Here is a 27,225-nt window from a genome sequence, read left to right on the forward strand (position 1 = left end):
CTGGTTGTCTGGGGGTTTAGAAACATGAAAAGGATAAGAGGTATTAATTTGAGGCACAAGTAAATAGGTTAGATCTAACATTTGCATTTTTTTTGGATAAGTTGAGAGGTTTTCTGAATTTCAATGGGGAGTCAGAGGTATAAAAGAAAATGTTTGCATCTTGCAGGAGTCCATAGGTAAACAAGTAGTGGTGATATGATATTTTATTGATCCAAAAGTAAAGACAAGATGGAAACATGAAAGATCTTATATTTGGAAGGGTTTGAGTTTCAACGTGTTGTGTGAGAATGAGATGTGGAAATGAGATGAAAGGGAAAAAGGTATATTAGAGTTACTGTGGGTAGCTGGATAGCTATTGAGTTGGTTGGCTGTTAAGCTGGAGATGGCTGTATAGCTGTTAAGCTGGAGATGGCTGGAGATAGCTGTAGCTGTTTTAGCTGTTGAGATAGCTGAAGCTCTGTGCTGGAATTGGAATGCAGTTTGAATCACTTATCCAGTCAGGCCAGAGAAGTCTTGGGTTGCAGCAAGCAGTTTTATTCTGAAGTGGATTCCTTAGCAGAGTGGAAGAGGGTAAAGATCATGTGGTACACCTTTATTGAAGCTACAGCAGTTGACCTTGTGTAATACTACTGGATTTAATACTTAAATATCTATAAGGGAGTGTTGCCTGGAAGGTGTTTACTTGTGGATTTGACCAAGCAGAAGTTTTGGGGGAATGTTTTGTAAGACTAACCTTAATTGTGTAACTGTAATCTTATGTGATTAAGTTTTCTTTTTTTTAAATAAAACTTTTACTTTTAATTTTTTAAAAACCCATAAGTGTTACTGGACCTCTTACTGCTAAGATCGGTATGACGTCCTCTCGTTATCAGAATACAGAAAAAAGGATGTGGCCCGTAAGCCAAGTTTCCCTCTGGGATTTGGTTTGTGCAGCAATTAACACTGGCTGAGGTCATAACACAAACATTGAATGAAAAATGTGAGTTCACCAAACCTATGATTAAATTTCTAGATCCCATTGTACAATCCTTTGGAATAACAATCGACTCACAAAAAAAAGGTGATCAGAGAGTTTCCACAATCCAGAGACACTACTGAGCTTCAGAGATTCCTCAGGATGGTCAACCAAGTAGGCAAGTTCCTACCAAATTGACAGAGGTCATTGAGCCTTTGAGACAGTTGTTGCAACAGGGTCAACAGTGGTGCTGGAATGTGGACCAGCAAAATGCTTTTGAGAAGATAATAAATCTTTTAATTTCCTCTGAAATTTTAGCAAATTACGACCCAGGACTACTGACCATAGTAGCAGAAAACGTATCATCTACAGGTCTAGGTGCAGTATTATTTCAAATACAGAGAGATGGTAAACGTAGACCAGTTTACTATGCCTCAAGGTCACGGAGAAAATATATGCTACAATTGAGAAGGAAGCTTGGCAGCAACATGGACATGTGAGATATTCTCAGACTACATGATGGGATTGTGGTTCAAAATTGAAACAGACCATAAGCTACTAGTTGCTCTTCTGAACATGAAAGAGATTGTGAAGATGCCACCTAGAATCTAAAGGTTCAGATTAAGATTAATGAGATATGACTCCATAACAGAGTATGTTTAAGGGAAGTATCAGACAACAGCAGATACACTTTCAAGGATACCATTTGAAGGCACCAATCTAGAGGATTTGCATTTCATCATGGAAATCATTATCCAACATCTACTGGCTACTGCAAAGAGATTTTAGGAGATAAAACAAGCATGCATGGGCTGGTTGGGTATGGTCAGTACCTTGTCTTTGCAAACAGCCAAAGGACATGCTGGTTGATACAATCTGCCAGTGTTTGGAACGTATGGCCTACATATCTAGCATCACACTGGCACTGAAATTCATATATGACATTACTCATTTGTGTGATAGGCAGAGCATCTTCTTGGCTTGACAGCAGCATCCTGTTGGTGGCAAACACCACTCGTGTTGCTACTGCGTAGCAGCAGCGTGAACCGGCTAGCTTCACCTGTTGCTCAAATTTTTGAGATTCCTTACTCTTCCAGGGTAATCTGAGATAGACTGGGCACTTTTCAGGACTGAAAATGGCGGCCTTAGGCCCATTCATGAGTTTGCACGATATACAGAGAGTAATGATCTGAACAGGGTAACCATCGTCTCACAGGATGGCTTTGATGTGCCCAATTTCAGCGTCAAGCTTGCAAGGTAAGCAAACAGTTTGGGCCCTATTTATGAGATTGACAATAAGGCCAATCTTATAGCACATGGAACTGTAGGAATCCCAACTCATATACTGACCAGTGAGGGTAAGCTTGCAGTAGACGGTAGTAAAGAAACCCATGGTAGATTCTCAACTAGCACGTCAAAGAAAGGGAGCTCATTTGACTGCTCTATTTTGAAGGTAAATTTTGGCACAGGATGGAACCCATTAAGGTGTGTAGGGAAATTCTTACATGCAGCTGCAGATTCAAATGTAGCAAATGTATCATCTACACATCTACATATCATCTACATATTGGAAATATGCAAGGGGTAGGAAGTTAGGTGTCATTCCAAAGAAGCATTTCTCGTGGAACCCAACAAAAATGTTTGCGAGAGCTGGGCCTAGAGGGGATCCCCTGGCAACACCATCTATTTGGGCACACATGGTGTTATTAAAACTGAACTCAACTACACAAGCTGCATTGTACATGGGATCAATGAATACTGATTTGCACAATGACTTTGGATCTAGATCACCATGATATAGTGCTGCAGTGCAAATGTCTATGGCTTCCTTGAGTGGTACATTGATGAATAGGCTAGCAATGTCAAATGAGCACATGGACACAGCATCGCTGCCGACATGAAAGTCCTGTATGATCTTTGCAAATGTGAAGGAATCCTTCACCGTGTTTGTGGAAAATTTGTTCAAAACTCATTGTAGGAACTTGCCCAACCATTTGGCCAATTTATGTTGTGCAGAACTGCTCATAGATAAAATAGGGAATAAAGGGACATCACTTTTGTATGTCTTGGGCATTCCATTCATATGTGAGGACAAATGCTATCATATATATCACCTGGCAGCTTACACAAGTCCAACAAGCATTCTTTTTAGTTTGCTTTCAAGCAAGGCTATCCAGTCATGCTGAGCGGCAGGTCCAAAGAATAGAAATTTGGACTCATCATTAAGAATGGCGTGCATTGTTGATATAGCCATGCTTGTTAAAGATGACTATCGTCAAAACACATTAGATGTGATTCCATGATTGGACAACATTTGCTAAACAATCCTGAGTGTTCTAAGAATTACGCTGACAACCAATTTAAGATTATCAGCCAGGCTCACAGTGTGGCGCACTTAAGCGTGCTAGAAGATACATATATTAATACACAGAGCCCTGTTCTTTGTCGACAGAAAGAACACGTACACACATTGTGCCTATTTCAACTGAACAAAGTAGGCGACAGCCATACTCTGGTTCATTCACCAGGGCAATGCCTTGGCCAATCAGAGTTAACCTGCCTAGCTTGAATTTAAACAAAGCTTGACAATTAACTGTCGGTTAACTGTTACATTCTCCATGGCAACGCCTCTACCAATCAGAATCCACTTGCCAACCAATTAGCACTCTCTTCTCATGAAGTATAAATTGTTCTTCACTTTACATTTGGTACTTGCGAATGTCCTGATGAGTGCAAGACGAAAAGTTTTGACGTTTTTTTTTCAGCGATACTCAAGTTCTGTGCTACCAAACGACTATTTACTTTTGATATCTCAGCAGTTTTATCATTGTCTTTTACATCTAAGGTTTTATATCTGTTTTAATTACATTGTCTGAGAACTTGGAAAGTCAGTCTTTTCAGAAATTAGAATGTTCCTGGACCTGCTGGCAAACTAAACGGGAAAATTATAAATTTGCAATAAAAGATTCCTTAAAGTTAAATACACTTGTGTTTACTGTATTTTGCTTCATACTTTATGTACTTTTCTCTTAAATTAGTGCTGAATTACATGAAAGGTTATCAAAAATTGATAAAATGAAGAAGAGATATGAACTTTTGATGGTTACAATGAAACCTCGTGAGGGTGAAGAAGAACGATCTCAGGCATATTATGTCATTAAGGTAAAAAGTACATAATATATTTACAAATATAGCATATGGGAAAATGAAAAATGTTGATATAATTTTATTGCCATTAAGAAACCATAGATGCTTCTCCAATCTCTGAACGGATGTTGCCATAATTATCTATTTTGGTAATTACTTCAATGCAATGAGAAAATAAACAGTTTCAAAGGAAAGCCATTAATTTTAATTATGTTAAATATATACACAATTACAGTTAATTTACTTTCCTCTGTTTTTGTACAGCTCTTTTTCTTTTCTTGCCAGTTTGACTCATTCCATCCTCCCCGAAGGTGTTGACTTCTTGTTGAGGTTTCGTTCCATGGCCTCTACAAACTTAACTGTTATTCATGTTTGATCATCAACAGTATTTGCAGTTTATTCGACCATGGGGCATGAAACTTGATTGTGTCCTTTAAGTACCAACAGTCACCCCCTGTAGAAATAGGGGTTTTACCCTCCCTAATCAAAGGACACTGAGACTAACAATAGTGTCCTGATCACCATTTCTGCTGAAATGAACTAGCTGGAGAGACTGAAGCTCAAACATGGTCAGTTTTTTTGGAAGTAATATCATGAACCATCATGCATTTAATTCCACGAATTGACCATCAACAGTGATATTTAACCAGCCATTGAGATGTGTAGAAGAGTCAAAGTGAACTATTCAATTTTCTCAGTTTACATGAGATTAATAATCTTTTTAACAATTTGGTCATGGGATGTTAACATCACTGGAAAAGCCAACATTTGTTGCCCATCCCTAATTGCCCTTGAACCACCTTCTTAAATTGCTGCAGTCTACACAGTGCTGTTAGGAAATGAGTTCCAGCTTTTTGACCCAGCGACAGTAAGGGAACAGCAATAATATCTCCAAGCCAGGATGGTGTGTGATTAAGAGGGAAACTTGCAGCTGGTGTTCCCATGCGTCTGCTGTTCTTGCCCTTCTAGAAGTGGAAGTCGCGGGTTTGTGAGGTGCTGTCAAAGGAGGCTTGGAAAGTTGCTGCAGTGCATTTTGTAGATGGTACACACTGCTGCCACTGTGTGCCAGTGGTGGAGGGTGTGAATCTTTAAGGTGGTAAAGGGATGCCAATTAAGCAAGCTGCTTTGTCCTGGATGGTGTTAAACTTCTTGAGTGTTGTTGGAGCTGCACTCATCCAGACAAGTGGAGAGTAATCCATCAAATACGTGACTTGTGCATTGTAGATGACGGAAAGACTTTGAGAAACCAGGAGGTGAGTTACTCGTTGCAGAACACCCAGCCTCTGATCTGCTCTTGTAGCCATGGTATTTATATGGCTGATCCAGATCAGTTTCTGGTCAATGGTAACCCCCAGGGTGTTGATGGTGGGAGATTCAGCCACGGTAATGCCATTGAATGTCATGGGGAGATAATTAGATTCTCTTTTGTTGAAGATGGTCATTGCCTGGCACTTGTATGATGCAAATGTTACTTGCCACTTATCAGCCCATGCTTGATGCATGCCAAGCCAAGCTTGATGGTTGTCCAAGTCTCGCTGCATGTATCTGAGGAGTTGAAAACCGTACTGAACACAGTGTACTCATCAGCAAACATCCTCACCTCTGACCTTCTGATAGAGGGATGATCATTGACGAAGCAACTGAAGATGGTTTGACTGAGGACACTACCCTGGAAGATCTCCTGCAGCAATGTCCTGGGGCTGAGATGATTAGCCTGCAACAACCACAGCCATCTTCCTTTGTGCTAGATATGACTCCAACCAAAGGAGACTTGTCCCCTTGAGTACTATTGACTTCAATTTCTCTAGGGCTCCTCAATGCCACACTTGGTCAAATTTGCCTTAAGGTCAAGAGCAGTCAGTCTCACATAATCTCTTTAATTCAGAACTTTTGTCCATGTTTGGACCAAGGCTGTAATGAGGTCAGGAGCCAAGTAGTCCTGGCAGAACTCAAACTGAGCATCAGTTAGCAGGTTATTGCTGAGTAAGTCTGCTTGATAGCACTGTCAATGACACCTCCCATCACTTAGCTGATGATTATGAGTAGACTGAGGGACAGTAATTGGCCATATTGGATTTATTGGGTTAGATTTATTCTGCTTTTTGTGGACAGGACGTATCTGAGCAATATTCCACTTTGTTACATATTTGCCAATGTTGAAGCTGTACTGGAACAGCTTGGCTGGGATGCAGCTAGGTCTGGAACACTAGTCCAGTACTAAAGCTGGGATGAAAGCAAAATACTGCGGATGCTGGAAATCTGGGGGAAAAAAATATGCTGGAAAAACTCAGCAGATATAAGCTATTCCTACCATCTGAGTTCAGAGGTTTACTCTGGATATCAGTGACCCAAAACTCGAGACTTTGCCCAAAACAACTACACTTTATTATTTGATTTTTGTTACAGTTCAATAATACATATACCAGTGACTGCTCACCCTGTGCTTTAGTTGCTTGGTTCCCCTGAGAAACAGACAGAATCGGGTGCTTGATCTGTCCTTGTCCATTCTCCCTTCAGATAGCTGACCAGGCTATCCCCTTCCTTGTCCAGCTGCAGCAATGACCTTGAACTTGACGAACATCGTGCTTAAATAGGCCTCTGCTTCCTGCCCTGCCATATACTCACTTTCTGATTGACTCCCTTCTGATAGCAACGGCCCATGTTTGGCTCTTTTCTCTGATAGCCATGGTCCATGATTGGCTCCTTTCCCTGATAGCGACAGTCCATGATTGGTTCATGAGGGATAGTAATTGGCCGTACTGGATTTATTGGGTTGGATTTATTCTGCTTTTTGTGGACAGGACGTACCTGAGCAAGATTCCACTTTGTTGCATATTTGCCAGTGTTGAAGCTGTATTGGAACAGCTTGGCTGGGGTGCAGCTAGGTCTGGAACACTAGTCCAGTACTACAGCTGGGATGAAAGCAAAATACTGCGGATGCTGGAAATCTGAAAAAAACCCAATGATAAAATGCTGGCAACCCCTGGCAACCCTACCTAAAGCAGTGTCATGAAAACATAATAATTTTCATAATATTTTCTGGTTTATTGTAAAGTAAGTTTGGGAGGGTAGGTATAGTTGGGTCTGTCTGTGTGTGATTTAATTTCATTTAAAGTCAAGTAGACCCTTTTAGAGTCAAAAGAAGCTAGGTGCTTGATATGCTAATGAGTTTAGCATGTCAGGTGTGAAGGGGGTTTGCATTTTTAGATAAATGAAGGGAGATTTGGATTTCAAAGGGATCTCAGTCTGTTTACAACTAGCCAGATAAGCAAGGCTAAGGAATGTGTTTATTTTTCCCAAAGGTTACTGACAATAAATAGTGGCAACATGACAGTTTTTATATTGTGAGGAAGATACAGTTTCAAAGACATATGAAACAATAGAATTTACATATTAAGAAAGAAACATGTATAAACACGTGAGATCTAACAGAAGTGTGTGAAATAGCCTTAATGAAGCCTCCAGTATTCGTGCATAAGTCTGCTGTCTACAGAAACTGAAGCTGGAGAAAAGCCATTTGGAATTCCACTGTCCAGGGTATTGTGTTAATTTGCTGGGCCTGTTTAAAATCTAAAACTTATTTTGGACTGTTGCCTTAAAGGGGTTGTAACTGGGAGTAAGGTTAATTAGGAATTTTAGGAATTATTATAGTAGTAATTATAGTCTTATATATGTGCTTGACATCTTTTATTTTGTTAATAAATATTTTAATTTAATTTTCTTAAAATCTCTAAAAGTCTTGGTGGACTTATTACTTCTGAATTTAGGGCACGCATCTTGAAGTAAATACAAATTGCAAAACCATTGTGGTAACACAACCAAGTTTCCCTCATGGATTTGGTCCACCTCGTACACATCATCTGCCGCGTCATGACAACAGAAAGCGCCCAACAGCAAGTTTGGCCAATCTCCTCTGAGATCTGCTTGCTTCAGCACTTCCTCCATCTGTCCCCGGTTCCACCAGGCAACCATTGCGTAAGGGTGATTACAAACTGTTGAATTTCTACTTATTCAATTATACAAACAAACAGCAATCATCAGTTGCATTAATTAAGACAGTACTCTTTGACCTTATTTTGAGTTTTAAGCAAACAACTTTACATGATATTTGTAATCAAAAATGTCGCATACTGGGAGAAAAAACACAATTGTTGCCTGGCCTTTAACCATTTGTTGCCTGGCCTTTAACAAGTCACCTTCCTAATATTAGCACAAAACCATGAACCATAAAGATTCCCTGTTAACTCATTTGCAGAACTCATTAGCCTATGTTAGCCTTATAAATAATGTTAAACAGTAATTGTGGGCTTAGCTTTTCCCAGTATCCCTGAAAAGCTTCCACAATGTGATGACCCTTTTATTTATTTGAAATGTAGCAGCTGCCCACAGCTGTGGTGACCCTTTTATTTATTTGAAATGTAGCAGCTGTGGTGACCCATCTGTGGAGAGAGAAAGAGTTAACGTTTCAAATCCGTATGACTCTTCTTCAGAGCTCTGAAGAGGAGTTATACGGACTCGAAATGTTAACTCGATTTCTCTCTCCACAGATGCTGCCATACCTGCTGAGCTTTTCCAGCATTTTTTTGTTTTTACTACAGCTGGGATATTCTGCTGTATCCAGTGCCTTCAGCCATTTCTTGATATTACGCACAGTGAATCGAATTGCCTGAGGACTTGCGCCTGTGATTGCCAGGCTAAGATTGGAAACTGCTGTGTAGGGAACTGCGGATTGACATTGATGTCCTAGCGGTCACCACACTGTAAACAGACCTTGTTCCAGCCTCTAAATCAAAAATGAGCCTTTGGATTATAAACTTTTCCCAGTATGAGAACAACTTCATTAGTCAGTAAAGAATCCAAAATATAAAAATTACATTGGTCATTATGAAGTTGCAAAATCAGGATCAAAATGAAACATCGGAATTCTTAGATGAAGAAAGAACAAGGTCCATCTGTTTCACCTTCTACTATCCTGACAGCAATAATGGAGTTGTTGACTAATCATGGTAATCATTTTGCCAAACATGAAGTTAGAAAACCCCAGTGATGACTAGCTCAGGGAACCATAGCCAAAGTGACCTGTTCTCTTAAGTATGCTGCATGTACAAAAATAGTTGCTACTAATTTCTTTGAATAGTCCTCAAAATCAAATACATTAACTTTTGCGTATCTGGTAAGCATTGGCTGGAACTATTTTTAACATAAAGTATTTTGATTTCTCAATCTGCACAATTTAGAAAAATTCCTATATATGAAATATTTAAAACTCAAAGCTATTTTTCCCAATACACTGTGAGTGGACTCACAGGAGCAATGCAGAATGGCATCCTTCCCAGTGCTGCCTGCTGACTCAGGACTATCTGACCCAAGTATGCCATTTGGCCCTTTCAGCCTCCTCTGCCGTTCAACAAGATCATGGCTGATATTCTACCTCAACTCCACATTCCATCCTATTTCCTTATATCCCTTAACACCCAAAATTCTATCCCCCTCTATCTTGAACACTGAAGATTGAACATCCACAGCGTCCTGGGTAGGGAATGCAAAGATTCACACCTTTTGAATGAAGAAATTTCTTTGCTCTCAGTCCTAAATGGCCAACCCCTTATTCTGAGACTGTGATCCTATGTTCCAAATTTCCCATCTAGGAAAAACATTTTCTCAGCATCTACCCTATCAATCCCCTTAAGAATTTTATGTTTCAATTAGACCACCTCTTGTTATTCTGAACTCCAGGGAATAAGGGCCAAATGTACTCAAGCTCTCATAGGCAACCCCTTTATCCGGTGAATCTTTGTTGCACTCCCTCTAGGACAAGTATGCCCTTCCTTAGGTAAGGAGACCGAAACTGCACAAAGTACTCCAGGGGCTGGATTTTTACAGGGCGCTTAAGTCCTCAAACAACCCGCTCCACCCACCTAAAAAGTTGTTGGGGGACCCAGCTCACGATCCTGACAATTGCCTCACAGCAATTTAACACTGGGAGCAGTGTTAATTACTTTGTGAGATTTCTGCCCTTATCTTGGGAGAAAACCCAATCGGATGGCTGACGGCTCTGTAGTTTCAGCAGCGCCAGCCGGAAGTGGTGGCCATTGCTGGAACTACAGGTAGTCCCACATCGAGAAGCCGAGGTAAGTCCATGTTTGGGGGTCTCAACGAGGTTGAGAAGCTGGGTCCTGGAGGCCAAGAGAAGGGTTAAGTGGGGAGGAGTATGACCTTGAAAGGGTGAGGCTGCCTCCAATGGGTCCAAGAAACCCTTGCCCGACAGCTAAAACTACCGGGCTTCCTGCATTGCATGGGCCCACCCCTGCCATTAATTGGTCACTAAAAGGCCTCAGCCTCAATAGTCTCAAGGCTGGGTGGGAGTCCCAACACCTCCAATGCCCCCTTTAAAATTTCAAATAGGGTCAGGGTGGGCGGATACACAGCAGGAAGGCTACCGGCTGGATTTTAGGTGCCCCCCCGCCCCACCCACCAACCCCTCCCCGTACCATTAAGAGACCTGCATGATTTAACGACTGCAATGCAGGTGGAGACTGGCTAGTAGAACAAGCAGTTGTTAATGCATGAGATCAGCAGGTGTATAGTGGGTAACTTGGGTAACTCAGTTATATATGATCGTGCATGCAAATATATCTTCTGTTCATTTAGGAAAAGTGGGTGTTTGGATCTTTTGTTCATTATGAAGAAGAGGGATGTTTGCATTTTAAATTGCAACAGCACTAAATCATGAAGATATTAATGTATATAATGTTATTGGAAATTATTTTAAATTGAAATTGTAGTATGGTTTGTGCCTGTGAGTGTGTGTGTCTTAATTGCTAGTCTGGGTGCTTTGACATATCGTAGTTTTGAGATGTTAAACAGTAAGGTAGAAAGTGCATTTGCATTTTGTTGAATAAACTGTTCAAAGACTGGGGGTGAAATCTTGCACCTAGCTAGGAGACACCAAGTTTATATTACTAAAAAAATAGGTACTATGAAAGGGGTTTTATTGTTAGAAGAGGTGGAGTTCAATGGGCCTTGTGATACAATGAGAATTTGCATTCAAAGGGAAGGCTAGGTATATACAGAAAAGAGTCTTGTGTGTGAATCAGAGGCATGTAAGCTGCTTATAAGCCTACAATGGTGTAAAGGAACCAAATTGAAAGGAACCTCATTTTGAATTTGTAAGATAAAACATGCTTTGCCTGGTGTCTGTTTAAGTCTATGGGTTATTGTTGCCTTGGTGAAGATTTATCTGGGAGTGATTAATTTGGGGATTTGTTTAAAAGTTATTATGGTAGTAATTTGTAGACATGTGAATGTGTTTAAATTTAAGTTAATAAATGTTTAATTTAATGTATATGAAAACCTTGAGGCTTGGCGGTTTTTATTCCTGAATTCAGAGCTGCATCTCATACATACCAATTGAAAATATAGGTTATGACAGTTGTTTAAAGTTTCCCTCTAGGATTTTAAGTAACTCAGCCTTTACCACCTGCTGTGTCATAACATACTACCTGTCCTATCTGGCTTGCTGTAGCCATGTGACCTCTGCCATGAGGTACTCTTTCTGTAGACTGCTGTTCTAGGTCAGTTCAGTAAAGACTTGCAATGAGAAAGCACTGCAATCATTGAATTCGAAACAGAGACAGAAACAACATTGCAGTTCCGAGTGTGAGCGGCCTTTTCAGAAACGCAGTCTCTCAGATGGAAATAATAAACTGAGGTCCGATGTGCCTGTTCCAGTGTTTCAAGAGGACATCATGGTACTGTTTCAAGATGAAAATGTTTTCCTGAAATTCTCATCAACATTCCTTCCCCAACCAACAGCACACAGAATAAATGGTCACCCTTGTTGCTGTATGTGGGATTTTGCTATGTGCAAAATGGCTGCCATGACAACATACAAGTCATTTCTGAAATTTAATGTGTAATATAAATGCAAGTTTTTTTTACTCATTTTCCTTTAATGCATTTAGGCTGCACAAGAGAGAGAGGAACTTCAAAGTCAGGGGGATGAGCTTGATGCTCAGATTTCCAAAGGTGAAAAAGAATTAAGAGCCCTGGAGAATACATTACAGCTGCTCAACAATCAAAATGCAACATACCAAAAATCTTTCAGCAGGGTCACAGAAACAAGTATGTGCTTTCCCACAGCTTGTAAATGAAAGTTTTTTTTTCTTAAATTGTAGTATCAATGCAAAATTCCTACTTTATTTTTGCCCATGCTGTGTCTCATTAAAATAATTAGAGAAAAATGGAAGAGATGCATAAGGTATAATGTTACTTTGGAACTACCCTCCATTTTCTGAAAATAGGGTGAAAAGTTAAACCCCACTGTGTTCAATTCTAGGAGTTCATAGAATGCTTTTGAGATAGTTTCTGAGAGCAGCACATTCTGGAACCAAGAGAGCAGATTACATTAGATTTGGCTTTGTGTAATGTGACAGGATTAATTAATGACCTCAGAGTAAAGGCACCCCTAGGTAGCAGTGACCACAATATGATTGAATTTTACATCCAGTATGAAAGAGAGAAGAGTGGGTCTAAGACTAATATTTTAAACTTAAATAAGGGCATCTATGTAGACATAAAAACTGAGCTACCTGATGTTAACTGAGATACTAAGCTAGAGGATAGATTATTAGAGAAGCAGTGGCAGACATTTATGGGGATATTTCAGAATACTCAGGATAAGTATATCCCTACAATAAAGAAAAATTCTAAAGGGAGGATCCACCATCTGTGGTTAACTAAAGGAGTTAGGGAAAGCATCAAACTTAAGGAAAAAGCATATAACTGAACAAAGATGAGTGGCAGGTCAGAATATAGAGAATGGCAGAGAATGACTAAAAGCTTAATCAGGAGAAAGAAATTAGAGTACGAGAGGAAGCCAGCTAGAAATGTAAAAATGGATAGCAAGAGTTTCCATAGGTATTTAAACAGGAAAAGAATAGGTAAAGTGAGTGTTGATCCCCGAGAGATTGAGAATGGGGAGTTAATAGTAGATAAGAAGATCATGGATGAAATGAACAAATATTTTGCTTTTGTCTTTACAATAGAGGATATGTAAACATTCCAGTAATAGCTGGGCTTGTTTCCACTGGAGTTTAGAACAGTGAGGGGTGGCTTGATTGAAGTATAAAAGATCCTGAATTGTATTGACAAGGTAGAAGTGGAAAAGATGTTTTCTCTTGTGGATGAGTCCAGAACTAGGGAGTGCTGTTTTAAAATTAGGGGTTGCCCTTAAGGACAGAGATGAGGAAAACCTTTTTCTCTAAGAGTGTTGTTTGACTTTGGAACACACTGCCTCAGAAGGCGGTGGAGGAGGGGGGTCATTGAATATTTTTAAGGCAGAGGTAGCTAGATTCTTGTTCAGCAAGGGTATCAAAGGTTATCGAGAGTAGATGGGAATGTGGAGTTCGAAACATGACCAGATCAACCATGATCTTATTGAATGGCGGAGCAGGTTCGATGGGCCGAATGGGCTACTTATGCTCCTGTTTTGTATGTTCGTAGTACAGAAGGGGGACAAAAACAGCAAATTTACAGTGCTGTCTCTGGTGCACCAAGGATGCCTAAAATAGATCTGACCTTCATTTAGGCCAGGCCTAAAACAGGGATTAGATAATTTACATAAATTAATGAGTGCTCTCATGCCTATTTTTGGATCTGTCTGGGAAATTTGGCTGCCTGAATAGAGGGTGTGTGGATAACTACTGCCGAAATGCAAGTTAAAACATTTTTAAAGCTTAATGTGGAGCCAGAGGGATTGCTTCTCCCAGCCCGTAAACGCCTCCTGCACCCAGAATGTACCCGATGCTGGAATTGGGTACGCTGCCACTGGAGGAGCAACAGACACCAGCAGCTTATCTGAATTATTCAAATAAGATCCAAGGCCTAATTTTGGCCAAGTCACAGGCCTCTCAGTTGAAGCATGTGCTTCATGATACAAAAATGGGTATAATCAATCAATCAATTTGCCCTCACATAACCTACAATGATTTCTACCTTGCAATTATAATCTGTTTTATTTTATCAAATTGAAGAATCCTCACTGAAACATGCAAGGCCCAAACCAGGAAGTATAAAGTAGCAAATGAAAATTAGATTGAAATGAAGTACAAAAAGCAAAATAAAGATTGGAAAATATAGATAATATTAAGGGAGAGAAATAAAGGAGAAGGCAGAAAGTTAAAAACTTAGTTATTTAAAGCTGCAACACTAATTTTCTTGAGGGAATACAACTCCGCACTTGTAAAATGTGTTTCTGACCCAGAGAGGTTGTTCAGGAATAACCATACAGTTAAAAGCTCAATTGCTCTTCTAAGTACCAACCCCAACTTCTCCAACCGTCTTTAGTGAGAGGTGGTGGCATAGTGGTATTGTCACTGGACTAGTACTCCAGAGACCCAGGGAAATGGTCTAGGAGCCTGGTCTTAAATCTCACCATGGTAGATGGTGAAATTTGAATTCAATTAAAAGTCTGATGATAACCATGAAGCCATTGCTGATTGTAAAAATCCACCTGGTTCACTAATGCCCTTTAGGAAAGGAATCTGCCGTCCTTACCTGGTCTGGCCTACATGCGACTCAGACCCACAGCAATGTGGTTGACTCTTAAATGCCTCTGAACAAGGGCAATTAGGGATGGGCAATAAATGCTGGCCTAGCTAGTGACAACCATATCCCATGAATGAATGGGAAAAAAAACAAGTACAGCAAGTTCATGTTGCAGTCATTTTAATGGAGAGTCCTGGAGTTCTGGTCCTTTCTATTGTACAGAAATTATTTTTCTTTGCAATACTTTTGATTTGCCTCAAAAACAAACCAATAATTACTGAATTTAACACTTTCAAATAATTGACACTTCTATAGGTGAAGAATTTGAGGATAAATTAAAGCTGGAGGAACAAAAAAGGGCCATTGATGAAAAATACAGATATAAACGCAGACAAATACGAGAGCTTCAAGAGGACATTCAAGTAATGGTTTTAAATAATGATGTTTCCAACACTGGGAGTGTGATTAAATTGTTGTCATTTAAAAAAAAAATTTAGATAAATTATATTTTCATGACAGCTCTTGGCAGGTAAATGATTCCTTTTTAAAATCCAGAAAAGATTCAGAAATGTGAATCAACAACTTGCATTTTACTGTCAAATTGATGCTGCTCACGCTTATGGTCCGTTCTACTGAATGTCATTGATTAAACAAAACTTAATAAATGAAGGCGTCTACAGTAGCTAGAACTATTACTTGCAAGAATGTTAAGGAAACAGATTTAAAATTTTGACATGGAATCACTTACTTGTCAGTTGCTTCAAGTATTGATTGATACAACAGAATGTGGCGTGATTAATCTTAAAATGTCTACAGACAGCCATTCCAACATGCTGAATGTTTCATATTTGATGGGGTTGTTAAATTAAAATTGTACAGATCAGTTAATAGTTTCTAAATGAGCTCTTACCATATGTTAGTGGAGCATCAGTGGAGACTTGTACTTCTTGTTTTTTAACACCAATTAATTATACCAAGGTCCCTCTTAATACAGTGAAGTGTATATATGTTGATAAGAAGGAGCTAGGCTGCAGAAAATCTTGTCTAAAAGCATTGCTAATCAGGATCAATTAAGAAATAAGAAAACTTGCATTCCTCTAGTGTTTTTATCCCTTCAGGAGATCCTAAAACACTTGATAGTCAGTTATACACATCTGAAATATAACTGGTGTGGTATATACAAAATTCAATAGCCAGTTTATGCACAACAATGTCCCAGAAACAAGAATGAGATAATGATTCATTTTGTCAGTTTTGAAGGTGTTGTTGGATGGATAAATATTGGCTAGGATATAGCAAGAGTTGCCCTACCTCTCTTTTTAAAGTGTCATAGGATTTAGTGCATCCACTGAGACGGTACATGGAGCTTCAGTTTAACATCTCATCCAAAAGATGGCATCCATAATATTGCAGTACCCCCTGAGAAATACACTTAAGTGCAAACCTAGAGTTTAAAGCCATGTGTTTGAAGCTTTTACCAAAGCTCATTTTATTAGGTACAGCAGATTTTTTTGGTCATCAGTCCATCTATCAAAGGATGAAAAAGTTCCAGTAGGCTATTAAGAAATAATGAAAGAACTTAAATTTATATAGCACCTTTCACAATCTCAGGATGTCCTAAAACGTTTCATAGCTAATGAAGCACTTATTCATTGCAATCACTATTGTAATGAATGAAGAAGTGGTACTTAATATGCACACAGCAAGGCGGTACATACAGCACGATATATTACCAATCAACTTTTTGAGATATAAAAACAGAAAACACTGGAAGTACTCAACAGGTCTAGCATTATTTGTGGAGTGAGAAACACGTAAAGTTTCAGGTCAATTACCTTACATTAAAATTGAAAAAGTTTTTATTTCAGATTGCCAATTTTGCTTGTATTAATATTCTGGTGATTTTGGGTGGAATAAAAATTGACATTGGACGGACTCCTGAGCTGTTCTTCAAATAATGCCAAGAGATGGTTTATGCCCACCTGAAAGTAGATGGGGCCTTGATTTAACACCTCATCTGAAAGACAAGGGGTGGAATTTTCCGAGCCCTCTGGCGGTGGGTGTGATAGGTGGCATGCATGAAGGCAGGTCACGATCGACTGCTCAGCCCGCAAACGGCGGGGCCGCGTTTCCCGCCATTGGTCGGTAGGGAGCTAATTGCAATGCACCAGCATTTAATTAAAAGGCCATCCTACCAGGCTTTTGGAACCCCGCCGTATCGTCCGCCCACGTCAGCGGGAAAACACGCCGATATGTTTCACGACAGCACGCAGGCAATGTGCACTTGGCGGCCTTCACTTTGGGGGAACTGAGGTGAGTGAGCAGCAGTGTTCTCCACAGCTCGTCTGTTGTTTGCAGGCCTCAGGGGTGCCGAGGGGCAGGGGCAACTGATGCCTGGCCCCAGAGGCGACTGCTGAGGGGGCGGGGTGTCTGGGGGAAGTGCTGGCCAGCCTCGGAGGCAACTGCTGAGGGCGGGGGTTTGTCTAGGGTATGTGTTGGCCAGTCTCGGAGGTGACGGTTGTCAGTGGGGGGTCAAGTACTACCCTGGTGCTACACCCCATGCACAGGCAATCCAGGTGGGGGGCAAGGTAAGCAAGGGAAGTGGCCACACATTAGGGATACCTGCATAAACTGACCATGCCTCTTCAACTGATACAGATCAGGCGCAGCCAGTGACATGATTGGGGTCAGGCTCCTAACCTGCCCGCCCATGCAAGCAACACGGAGGCACCAAAGGACCACCAAGCGCTCCATACCTTACTACCCCCTCACCTCCCCCCTCAGCACAGACCTCGAGTCCGCCACCAATTTATTGGACCGCGGAGCAGCTGAACTGCACACATTGTACAATCTCCTTGCCAACGCTGGCCGTGTAGCAGACATTGCTGGAGGCGCTCACAGCCCCTTGCAATCTCAGCATTCCAGTTTGGACCAGTGTCCTCCATGTCACAGGTTGACAGGGCAGCCATGCAGCGCACTCATCTCTGGCCATCCGAGGGGTGACCAGCACTCTCTGGAAAGTGTTAAGGGGCAGTCACACATGGCCAGGAGAGGTGCTAAGTACAGCCATGATAACCACGTCTCTCTCTCTTTCATGCTGCAGGAGGACAATGTCAGGATCATGGATCCTGGTGACCTAGCTGTATGCCTGATGGCCTATAGAGACCATGGAAGACTGAGAAGAGAGTGCCTGAGGCTCCTGGCTGTGCAAAGACAGGAGCAGCAACCAAATGAAGAAAGGACAGCAGGGGCTCCTGCACATGCTGCCAAGGAGCGAAAGCGAGCCATGGCTGGTTGGTGCCTAGCGATACCCAGGGTCAAAAGACGCCACCTGCCATTCCTGCAGATGATTGAGAACCAGTGTTGCCGACTACGTATGCCTAGGGACCTGATGGCTCTCATTTGCCACTTACTGCAGGACTTGGTGCCAAGGGGACATGGAGGGCATCCACTGCCAGTGGCTGTGAAAGTGACCATGGCGCTCAATTTCTTGCCAGTGGCTCCTTTCAGGGTTCCACAGGTACCTCTTGTGAAATCCCACATCTGCCACTCTCAAATGCATCCATGTGGTCACGGATGCCATCTGCTCCATGGCACACAACTTTGTGCATTTCGCCTGGGACAGGGACAGCCAGGATGCAAGGGCCATTGGATTCGCCCTGATCTCGGGTTTCCACAGGTGCAGGGTGCAATTAACAGCACTCACGGCGCTCAGGTCTCCGTCGCTCCACTCGGTGGACTTCAGCAACCACAAGGGCTTCCACTCGCTGAACATGCAGCTGGTATGCAACCACCAGAAAAGCATCCTGCAGGTGTGTACAGGTTTCCAGGAAGTGTGCATGATGCCTACATCCTGAGTCGCTCACAGATCCCTGCTGTCTTCCAGGGTCCACAGAGGCTGCAAAGTTGGCTCCTTGGGGACAAGGCAGAGGCCATGGCTGATGACACCCGTGAGGCAACCTCAGACTGCAGCAGAGCGATGCTATGCTGAGGCTCATGCATCAGCTCGCAGCTTGGTGGAGCAGACCACCGGAATGCTGAAGATGAGGTTCTGGTGCCTGGACCGGTCTAGTGGAGTCCACAGAGGGTGTCACGCATCGTTGTTGTCTGCTGCCCTTTACAACCTGGCGCTGCAATGGAGACTAGAGCTGGCTGAGGAGGAGCTGCACGTCTCCTCTGATGAGGACACCGCCGATGGGGATGAGGGTGAGGGGGTCCTCGGTGGTGACGATGATGGGGATGAGGCTCTCGCACTGGCTCAACAAGGCAGGCACGCTCGGGAGGTCCTCATAGCTGCCTAATTTGTGGAGGATGATGATGGCATGCAGTGAGGTGCCCCCATAGATCCTCACATTGCAGCTGTGAAAGTTTGACTCCAGTCTTGCTTATGGCAGCAGCAACACCCTCTGTGAGAATGCTCCTGTCATGGAGATGCAGTGGAGGCACTAATAGTCGCTCGATCGCAGGAGGATGATGACAACATACAGTGAGGACACTCCATAGATCTTCACATAGCCTCTGAGAACGTCTGATTCCTGTCTGGCCCAGGGCAGCTTGCTTGCGCTCCATGATCAGGGCCATCTCAGAAACGCAGCCATGAAACTTTAGACGCATCTGATGCCGTGTCCACCTTCAGCACCTCAGCACTTCAGGAGCTGGTGCACAGAATCGCTGGTCGCAGATGCTGGTGTGATGGGGGCCAGCCCCATCTTAAAGGTGAAGAGAGCAGACTGAGATAATGCAAGAACTCTGTGGCACCTGACCACTACAGTCTGGCAGCAATGACAAGCACCGCCGAGGTGCAGGCATCAGTAATGTGTCCAGGGATTGTGAGGCTAGACCATCACTATGGTCTTAAGGCTGCACAGAACATAGGGAAGAGGCCCTGAACTGAGACACCTGCCTTTCATCTTGCGCAGAAAGGTTTCACATCTGAGTGACAAGAACACTGCTCATCAGGACAAGGAGCCACAGGCAAGGAAACATTGTTAGGAGTTTATTGGCAACAGTGAACAGTTTGTACAAGTGATCAACGCCCCTGGCCAGGCTGTGCAACTACTTTTACCTAACTTTCCTAACCCTGCCGCTATATCTTGGTGCTCCCCGGATATCCACAGCAGAGGTGGAGGCAGCCTGCTGACTGTGACGCCCTGTGATTACTTTGGCGGGCGTCCTCTGGAAGGCCAAGACTTGGTGGGCCCTGGCCTGCTTTCAGGGTCCTGCTGTGTGGCAGTAGCATGCTCCTCAGCCTGTGGAGCTGGAGCTGCGGAGATCACAGGAAGAAGGGGTTCGGATGGACCGGTCGCTCCCAAAGTCACCTGAGTGGGTGGCCCCCAGAATGTGTACCAGCTGATCCTCCTCCCTATGGGTCTCCAAGGGCCCCTGGCTGACTCCGTGACCAGAAGGGGTAGCTGGAGTGAGATCAAGCTGCCCAGCACCCCTCTTGTGTTGGAGGCCAACGATGAAATCAGCGATGGAGTTGAGCCCATACAGCATTGCAGGAGTGACATCCTGGACCAAGGTCTCCATGGAGGCTGCCATCCTGCCAGTGTTGACCTTGGTGCATTGCAATGCCGGAGCTATCACCTCAGCCTGAAGACGGACACACTCCTGCATCGTGCCTTGCAATCTGAGGAGTACAACAGACATCCCTTCCTGATATTCCCAAGCTTGCCTTTGCAGCTCCAGCAACTATGACATGACCGAGTCCAGAGGTTCATCATCTGACTCGGTCTCAGCAACATTCTGGCCTCCAACTCCTCCGAGTGCAGGGGACCTGGGAAGTCCCTGCCTCCGCCTGCTGTGGATCAGAAAGTGCTATGTGCTCACCAGGTTGTGATCCCTAGGCGACTCTAAAGTTAGGTCCCACCAAGGTGTGTGTCTCTGCGCTGGTGAAGGCTGTGGGTGAGCACTGTAACGGGTCTTCAGGGAGGGTGCCTTCAGATTCCTCTTCAGAGGTTTCTTTGGGGCTTGATTGGAGGCCCTGGGTCATGGACTCTGTCGGCTGTTTGACAGATGTGCCTGCGAAAGCAAGGGGAGATAATTAGTGCATGGCAATGGCTTGTGAAAGAGGACAGCATGGTTGTCTGATGGTTGTTGCACTGCTGGATCCTCAATTGGTAGAACTGCGCCGACCTCACCGTCAGCACAGTACCGGTCCAGGTCGTCGCAGGCCAGCTGGATGTATCTGTTTTCGAATTCTGTCAGAGCTTTGATCTCTGGCATCTCTCCACCTGTCTGCGACCTTTCCCTCCTTTTGTGTGCCAGTTTGTCCTGCATGGGTAGAGATGGGGAGAGTGTATCAGGACGCCTGCCGGGCCAGATGATAAATATGCCTGGCCTGTGTGGGTGGTGAATGGTCCCATGGATGGGATGAGGACCATAACGGTGTGAGAGAAAAAGAGTGAATGGTGATGTCCCTTGCACTGGCAGTGAGTGAGGGCCCTGTGGATGTGTGATGGGTTTGTGAGTGGGAGAGTTGGGAGTGATGAGAAGAGTGACTTATCCTGGCAGAATTTAGGAGATCATTCGTCCTTTTGATGCACTGGATGGCTGTCCTCCTCTGCAGGGTGTTTGCGCTGACCACCGCTGCCACCGCCTCCCAAGCCGGGTTGGTGACTTTGCTGCTCATCCTGTGCCAGAGCAGGGGTAGAGCACATCCCGGCGGGCCTCCACGGCACCCAGCAGTTGCTTGAGGGACCCGTCATTGAAGCGGGGGGGGCTGCAGTCTTTTTTCCTTTGCTGGCTATGTCTCCCGAGCAGTGGTGGTGTTGAGTGCTTTGCTGGTAGCTGCCTTTTAAAGATGGCAGCTGGCGTGATGCAACAGCGGGGTGATGGCAGGCAGGCAAATGAGATCCCGCTTGCCATGGAAACAGCGTGTTTCTGGGAATTAATAAATAATGAGGTGGGTTCGGGATGAAACGGCATGAAAACCTGCCATTTTTGTCGGTGGGTAGGACTCCATTTTACCCGCCCTCTACCACATTTAGTGCAATGGAGACATGAGTTAAAAATCACACCATGACAGCTGATGAATTTAAATTTCATTAAATAAATCTGGAATCTAAAAAAGAGAGTTAGTATCAATGATGGCGACCATGAAATTACTAGATTGTCCATAAAAACCCATCTGGTTCATATTCTGGCCAATATGCGTCACCCAAGACCCAATGCCTTTTAACCATCTCCAAAATGGTCTAGCAACCCTCTCGCTTATATTCAAGGGCGTGGCTCAGCACCCCGGAGCAATTAGAGATGGGCAGTAAATGCTGGCCTTGCCAACCATGCTCACATCCCATGAATGAATAAAACAGACAGCGCAGCACTCCTTCAGTGCTGAAAGAAAGCTGTAAACAATTTGGATATATTTTACAAATCACAAAAAGCATAAGCCTAAAATGAAAAAATTTTCTTTACAATTATCCTCTCTCCCATCCCCCAAAATGAAAGACTACTTTGTGGCTTCTCCCACAGACTATGACAAACACCTTAGACAATCTGTTAAGGGAAGAATCAGCACTCCATCTGATGGCTGAAGAGCAACAGGACAAAACCGTTCATCTTACGAAGGAGTTGGAGGATCAGAAACTTAAACTGGAAAGGGTGACAAAACACGTGTGTAAATCTAAATATTGCTGTTTGTAGCACGGTCTCAATGTCATTCTTTCAAATTGCTCTCACGCTCTGAACCAATTGTACTTAACAAATTAGCATTTCTTCAAGTTGTTTAAACCTTGATGATTAGTTGTGCTTCATAGCATCATACAATCTTAATATCCAATATCAATGTTGGAGTTTGACAAAGCAAAATAAGGTTACATTTAAAATAAATTAATATCTATTTTGTATAATATTGTACACTTGATTTAAGTAGTGGAAAATGCAGTACTTATAGACACTAAACAGACAAGCAAAGCTAGAAAATTCTAGGCATTTATCAAATTCAAAATCAAGCAACTGTCAAATAACCTTTTTTTATTTCCATTTCTCTCCATTTCATTGCTTCTTGTGACTACTTGTATCACAAAGACATTTCCTGCTACTCTTTTCCACAATTATCTTCCTTTGAACCTTTTCCTGATAAATTAAGTAATTTGCTATAGTGGAAATAACTGTTAAAACATTTTTCAGCACTGATAAATTCTTATGTGAAATTTACTTTCTTGTACTATTTACCCCAGATGATGTGTAATTGTACTGTTTTAGAAATAATCTGAATGTTGAATCAATTTTCAAAATAGTGCTCTAAAGTAGTCAGAGATATTCATTCTGCCAAGAAAACTCCAGGAGAAACCCAAGAGGAACAAGATATCAATCTTCGTGAACTACGAGACTTTAACAGGTCATTGAATAAGCTATTAGCGTATGCAATGGATGATTGTCCAAGTTTGGCTGCAGATCTTCAATTTTACTTTGACCAGGTAAAACAAATCAATACATTGTGCAGCTCCAATTTTAAGTATTGAATTTCGAAAGGAAGTGGCATGAATCCTTATGTTTAGGGCTAGCATTTACAGACTGGGGTTTAATCTGGTTTAAAGTTTCAGCATAATACAAATACCTTAGTTTAATAATAATGAAATAATTTCCCTCTGAAATTCAAATTTAGTTAAGAAACAACAAAACGTAATCTAATAATAATAATTACAGCTATGGGCTTTCCTTCTATTTCTGACATTAGATAAATATTGATTGAAATTTCACAAAACAATTATTCTAACCATGCTATAATTTGGTTTAGTATTCATATAATAATTCTATTTGTAATAAAGTAGTTTTGAACTATACAATGTGATAGAAAATCTGTTAAGAAAATTACCAGGCTATCATTAAGACACATTAATTCAATAAAACTTAATTGCCAATATTTTAATTTAGGCTTGTTTACCATTACCAACTGTTCCTACACCACCAAGCAGTCATCAGAGTTCAAGAACACCATCTGTTCGCAGCTCTGGATCATCCATAAGGTTAGTGTTAAGCTAGTAAACATATATAGTTAAATTCTGGACAAACATGCTGTGACCAAATAAGAGCCTATTTAAATATTAATTTATGGCACAATTCCTCGCACATCAAGACCCTGACTGCAATTGGGCTTTTTATAGGGGTGAGGGATGGGGTGGAAATTCTTTAATTACATCGAGTTACAATGAGTCTACAGCACAAAAACAGGCCATTCATCCCCAATGGTTTCTGGTGGCATTTATCGGGTATATGAGCTTCCTCCCATCTCTCTTCCTCTAACTCAGTCAGCATCCCCTTAAATGCATGTACGCTCTTTGCCTCAACTACCCCTTGTAGTAGCACACTCAATATTATCACCCTATGGGTAAAGAAGTTTCTCCTAAATTCCATATTGGATTTATTCATGACTACCTGCATTTATTTTTTTTGAGCTGCCCTTATTAACCTGCATCACTACTTTGTGATTTGTGTATCTGTTTTCCCAAGATCCCTTTTCTCCTGTACCTCATTTGGATTCTTATTATCTAACCAGTATGTAGTGTCCTTATTCCACCAAAATGCCCCACTGCACACTTAGCAATATTGAAACTCATTCTTTTTTAAAAAAGTTCATTCATGGGATGTGGGCTTCGCTGGCTGGGCCAGCATTTGTTGCTGATCCCTAATTGCCCTTGAGAAGGTGGTGATGAGCTGCCTTCTTGAACCGCTGCAGTCCATGTGGTGTAGATACACCCGCAATGCTGTTAGGAAGCGAGTTCCAGGATTTTGACCCAGCGACAGTGAAGGAATGGCAATATATTTCCAAGTCATGATGCTGAGTGACTTGGAGGGGAACTTTCAGATGGTGGTGTTCCCATCTATCTGCTGCCCTTGTCCTTCTAGATGATAGTGGTCATGGGATTTGGAAGATGCTGTCTAAGCAGCCTTGGTGAATTCCTGCAGTGCATCTTGTAGATGGTACACACTGCTGCTACTGTGTCTCGGGGTGGAGGGAGTGAATGTTTGTGGATGTGGTGCCTATCAAGTGGGCTGCTTTGTCCTGCGCAGTGTCAAACTTCTTGAGTGTTGTGGGAGCTGCACACATCCAGGCGAGTGGAGAATATTCCATCACGCTCCTGACTTGTGGCTTGTAGATGGTGGACAGGCTTTGGGGAGTCAGGAGGTGGGTTATTCGTCACACGATTCCTAGCCTCTGATCTGCTCTTCTAGCCACAATATTTATATGGCTAGTCCAGTCCAGTTTCTGGTCAATGGTAACCCCCAGGATGTTGATAGTGGTGGATTCAGTGATGGTAATGCCATTGGACATCAAGGGGCGATGGTTGGATTCTCTTTTGTTGGAGATGGTCATTGCCTGACACTTGTGTGGTGCGAATGTTACTTACCACTTGTCAGCCCAAGCCTGGATATTGTCCAGGTCTTGCTGCATTTGGACATGGACTGCTTCAGTATCGGAGGAGTCGCAAATGGTGCTGAACATCGTGCAATCATCAGCAAACATCCCCACTTGTGACCTTATGATGGAAGGAAGGTCATTAATAAAGCAGCTGAAGATGGTTGGGGCGAGGACACTACCCCAAGGAACACTTGTGGTGATGTCCTGGAGCTGAGATGACTGACCTCCAACAACCACAACCATCTTCCTTTGTGCTAGGTATGACTCCAACCAGAGGAGGATTTCTCCCAATTCCCATTGACTCCAGTTTTGCTAGGGGTCCTTGATGCCACACTGTCAAATGCAGCCTTGATGTCAAGGGCAGTCATTCTCACTTCATCTTGGGAGTTCAGCTCTTTTGCCCATGGTTGAACCAGGGCTGTAATGAGGTCAGGAGCTGAGTGGCCCTGGCAGAACCCAAACTGGGCGTCAGTGAGGTTATTGATAAGCAAATACCACTTGATAGCACTATTGATGACCTCTTCCATTACTTTATTGATGATGGAGAATAGACTGATGAGCTGGTAATTGGCCAGGTTGGTTGTGTCCTGCTTTTTGTATACAGGACATACTGGGCAATTTCCACATAGCCAGGTAGATGCCAGTGTTGTAGCTGTACGGGAACAGCTTGGTTAGGGGCACTGGAGCACAAGTCTTCAGTACAATTGCCAAAACATTGCCAGGGCCCTTAGCTTTTGCAGTATCCAGTTTCTTCAGCCGTTTCTTGATATCATAGAGTGAATTGAATTGGCTGAAGACTGGCATCTGTTATGCTGTGGATCTCCGGAGGAGGCCGAGATGGATCATCCACTCAGCACTTCTGGCTGAAGATTGTAGCAAATGCTTCAGCCTTATCTTTTGCACTGATGTGCTGGGTTCCTCCATCATTGAGGATGGGGATATTTGTGGAGCCTCCTCCTCCAGTGAGTTATTTAATTGTCCACCACCATTCGCAACTGGATGTGGCAGGACTGCAGAGCTTAGATCTGATCCGTTGGTTGTGGGATCGCTCAGTTCTGTCTATCACTTGCTCCTTATGCTGTTTGGCACGCAAGTAGTCCTGTGTTATAGCTTCACCAGGTTGGCACCTCATTTTTAGGTATGCCTGGTGGTGCTCCTGGCATGCCCTCCTGCACTCTTCATTGAACCTGGGTTGATCCCCTGTCTTGATGGTAATGGTAGAGTGGGGGATATGCCAGGTTATGTAGTTGTATACAATTCTGCTGCTGATGGTCCACAGCAACTCATGGATGCCCAGTCTTGAGTTGCTAGATCTGTTTGAAATCTATCCCATTTAGCAGGGTGGTAGTGCCACACAACACGATGGAGGGTATCCTCAATGTGAAGGCGAGACTTTGTCTCCACAATGACTGTGCAGTGGTCACTCCTACCAATACTGTCATGGGCAGATGCATCTGTGGCAGGCAGATTGGTGAGGATAAGGTCAAGTATGTTTTTCCTTCTTGTTGGTTCCCTCACCACTAGACCCAGTCTAGTAACTATGTCATCATGTCACAAACATCTTGTATTCTGTCTCAATTTTTTGTATTAACAACCCCTAATTTAATGCCATAGCGAAGTGCAGCGAAGGTTCACCAGACTGATTCCTGGAATGGCAGGATTGTCGCATGAGGAGAGATTGGGCTGACTAGGCCTGTATTCACTGGAATTTAGAAGAATGAGAAAAGATCTCTTTGAAACATATAAATTCCTGACAGGGATGGACAGACTGGATTCAGGGATGATATTTCCTCTGGCTAGGGGGGTCTAGAACAAGGGGTCACAAGGATAAGGGGAAGACCATTTAGAACTGAAATGAGGAGAACCTTCTTCACTCAGAGGGTGGTGAACCTATGCAATCCTCTACCACAGGTGATTATGGAGGTCAAGTCATTTAATATATTTAAGAAGGAAATAGATTTCTGCACTCTAAAGGTGTCAAGGGGTATGGGGAGAGCGCAGGAGTATGGCGTTGAGATGGAGGATCAGCCATGATCATGTTGAATGACTGAACAGGCTCGAAGGGCTGAATGGCCTACTCCTGTTCCTATTTTCTATGTTTCTATGTCTTGATGACATCAGGTGGAGATCACAGCACAACGTCATCAGCTCCCAGCAGCATACATCATTGACTAGAAGTTCCTGGCTTCGATCTCCCTTGAAGACAGTGGAC

At 42.9% G+C, this 27,225-nt stretch overlaps 1 protein-coding gene across 1 annotated transcript in view; it reads left to right on the forward strand.

Moving 5' to 3' along the window:
• ccdc39 (coiled-coil domain 39 molecular ruler complex subunit) overlaps nucleotides 1-27,225 on the forward strand; it is a 126,180-nt gene that overhangs the window by 88,872 nt on the left and 10,083 nt on the right. The window contains exons 14-19 of the mRNA XM_078563966.1: nucleotides 3,994-4,117; nucleotides 12,067-12,226; nucleotides 14,966-15,072; nucleotides 22,124-22,264; nucleotides 22,891-23,070; nucleotides 23,528-23,619. Of these exons, the coding sequence (XP_078420092.1) occupies nucleotides 3,994-4,117; nucleotides 12,067-12,226; nucleotides 14,966-15,072; nucleotides 22,124-22,264; nucleotides 22,891-23,070; nucleotides 23,528-23,619 (804 nt within the window). The remainder of the gene's footprint in view (nucleotides 1-3,993; nucleotides 4,118-12,066; nucleotides 12,227-14,965; nucleotides 15,073-22,123; nucleotides 22,265-22,890; nucleotides 23,071-23,527; nucleotides 23,620-27,225) is intronic.

The sequence above is a fragment of the Cetorhinus maximus genome, chromosome 19 (genome assembly GCF_964194155.1).
Source record: "Cetorhinus maximus chromosome 19, sCetMax3.hap1.1, whole genome shotgun sequence".
NCBI lineage: Eukaryota > Metazoa > Chordata > Chondrichthyes > Lamniformes > Cetorhinidae > Cetorhinus > Cetorhinus maximus.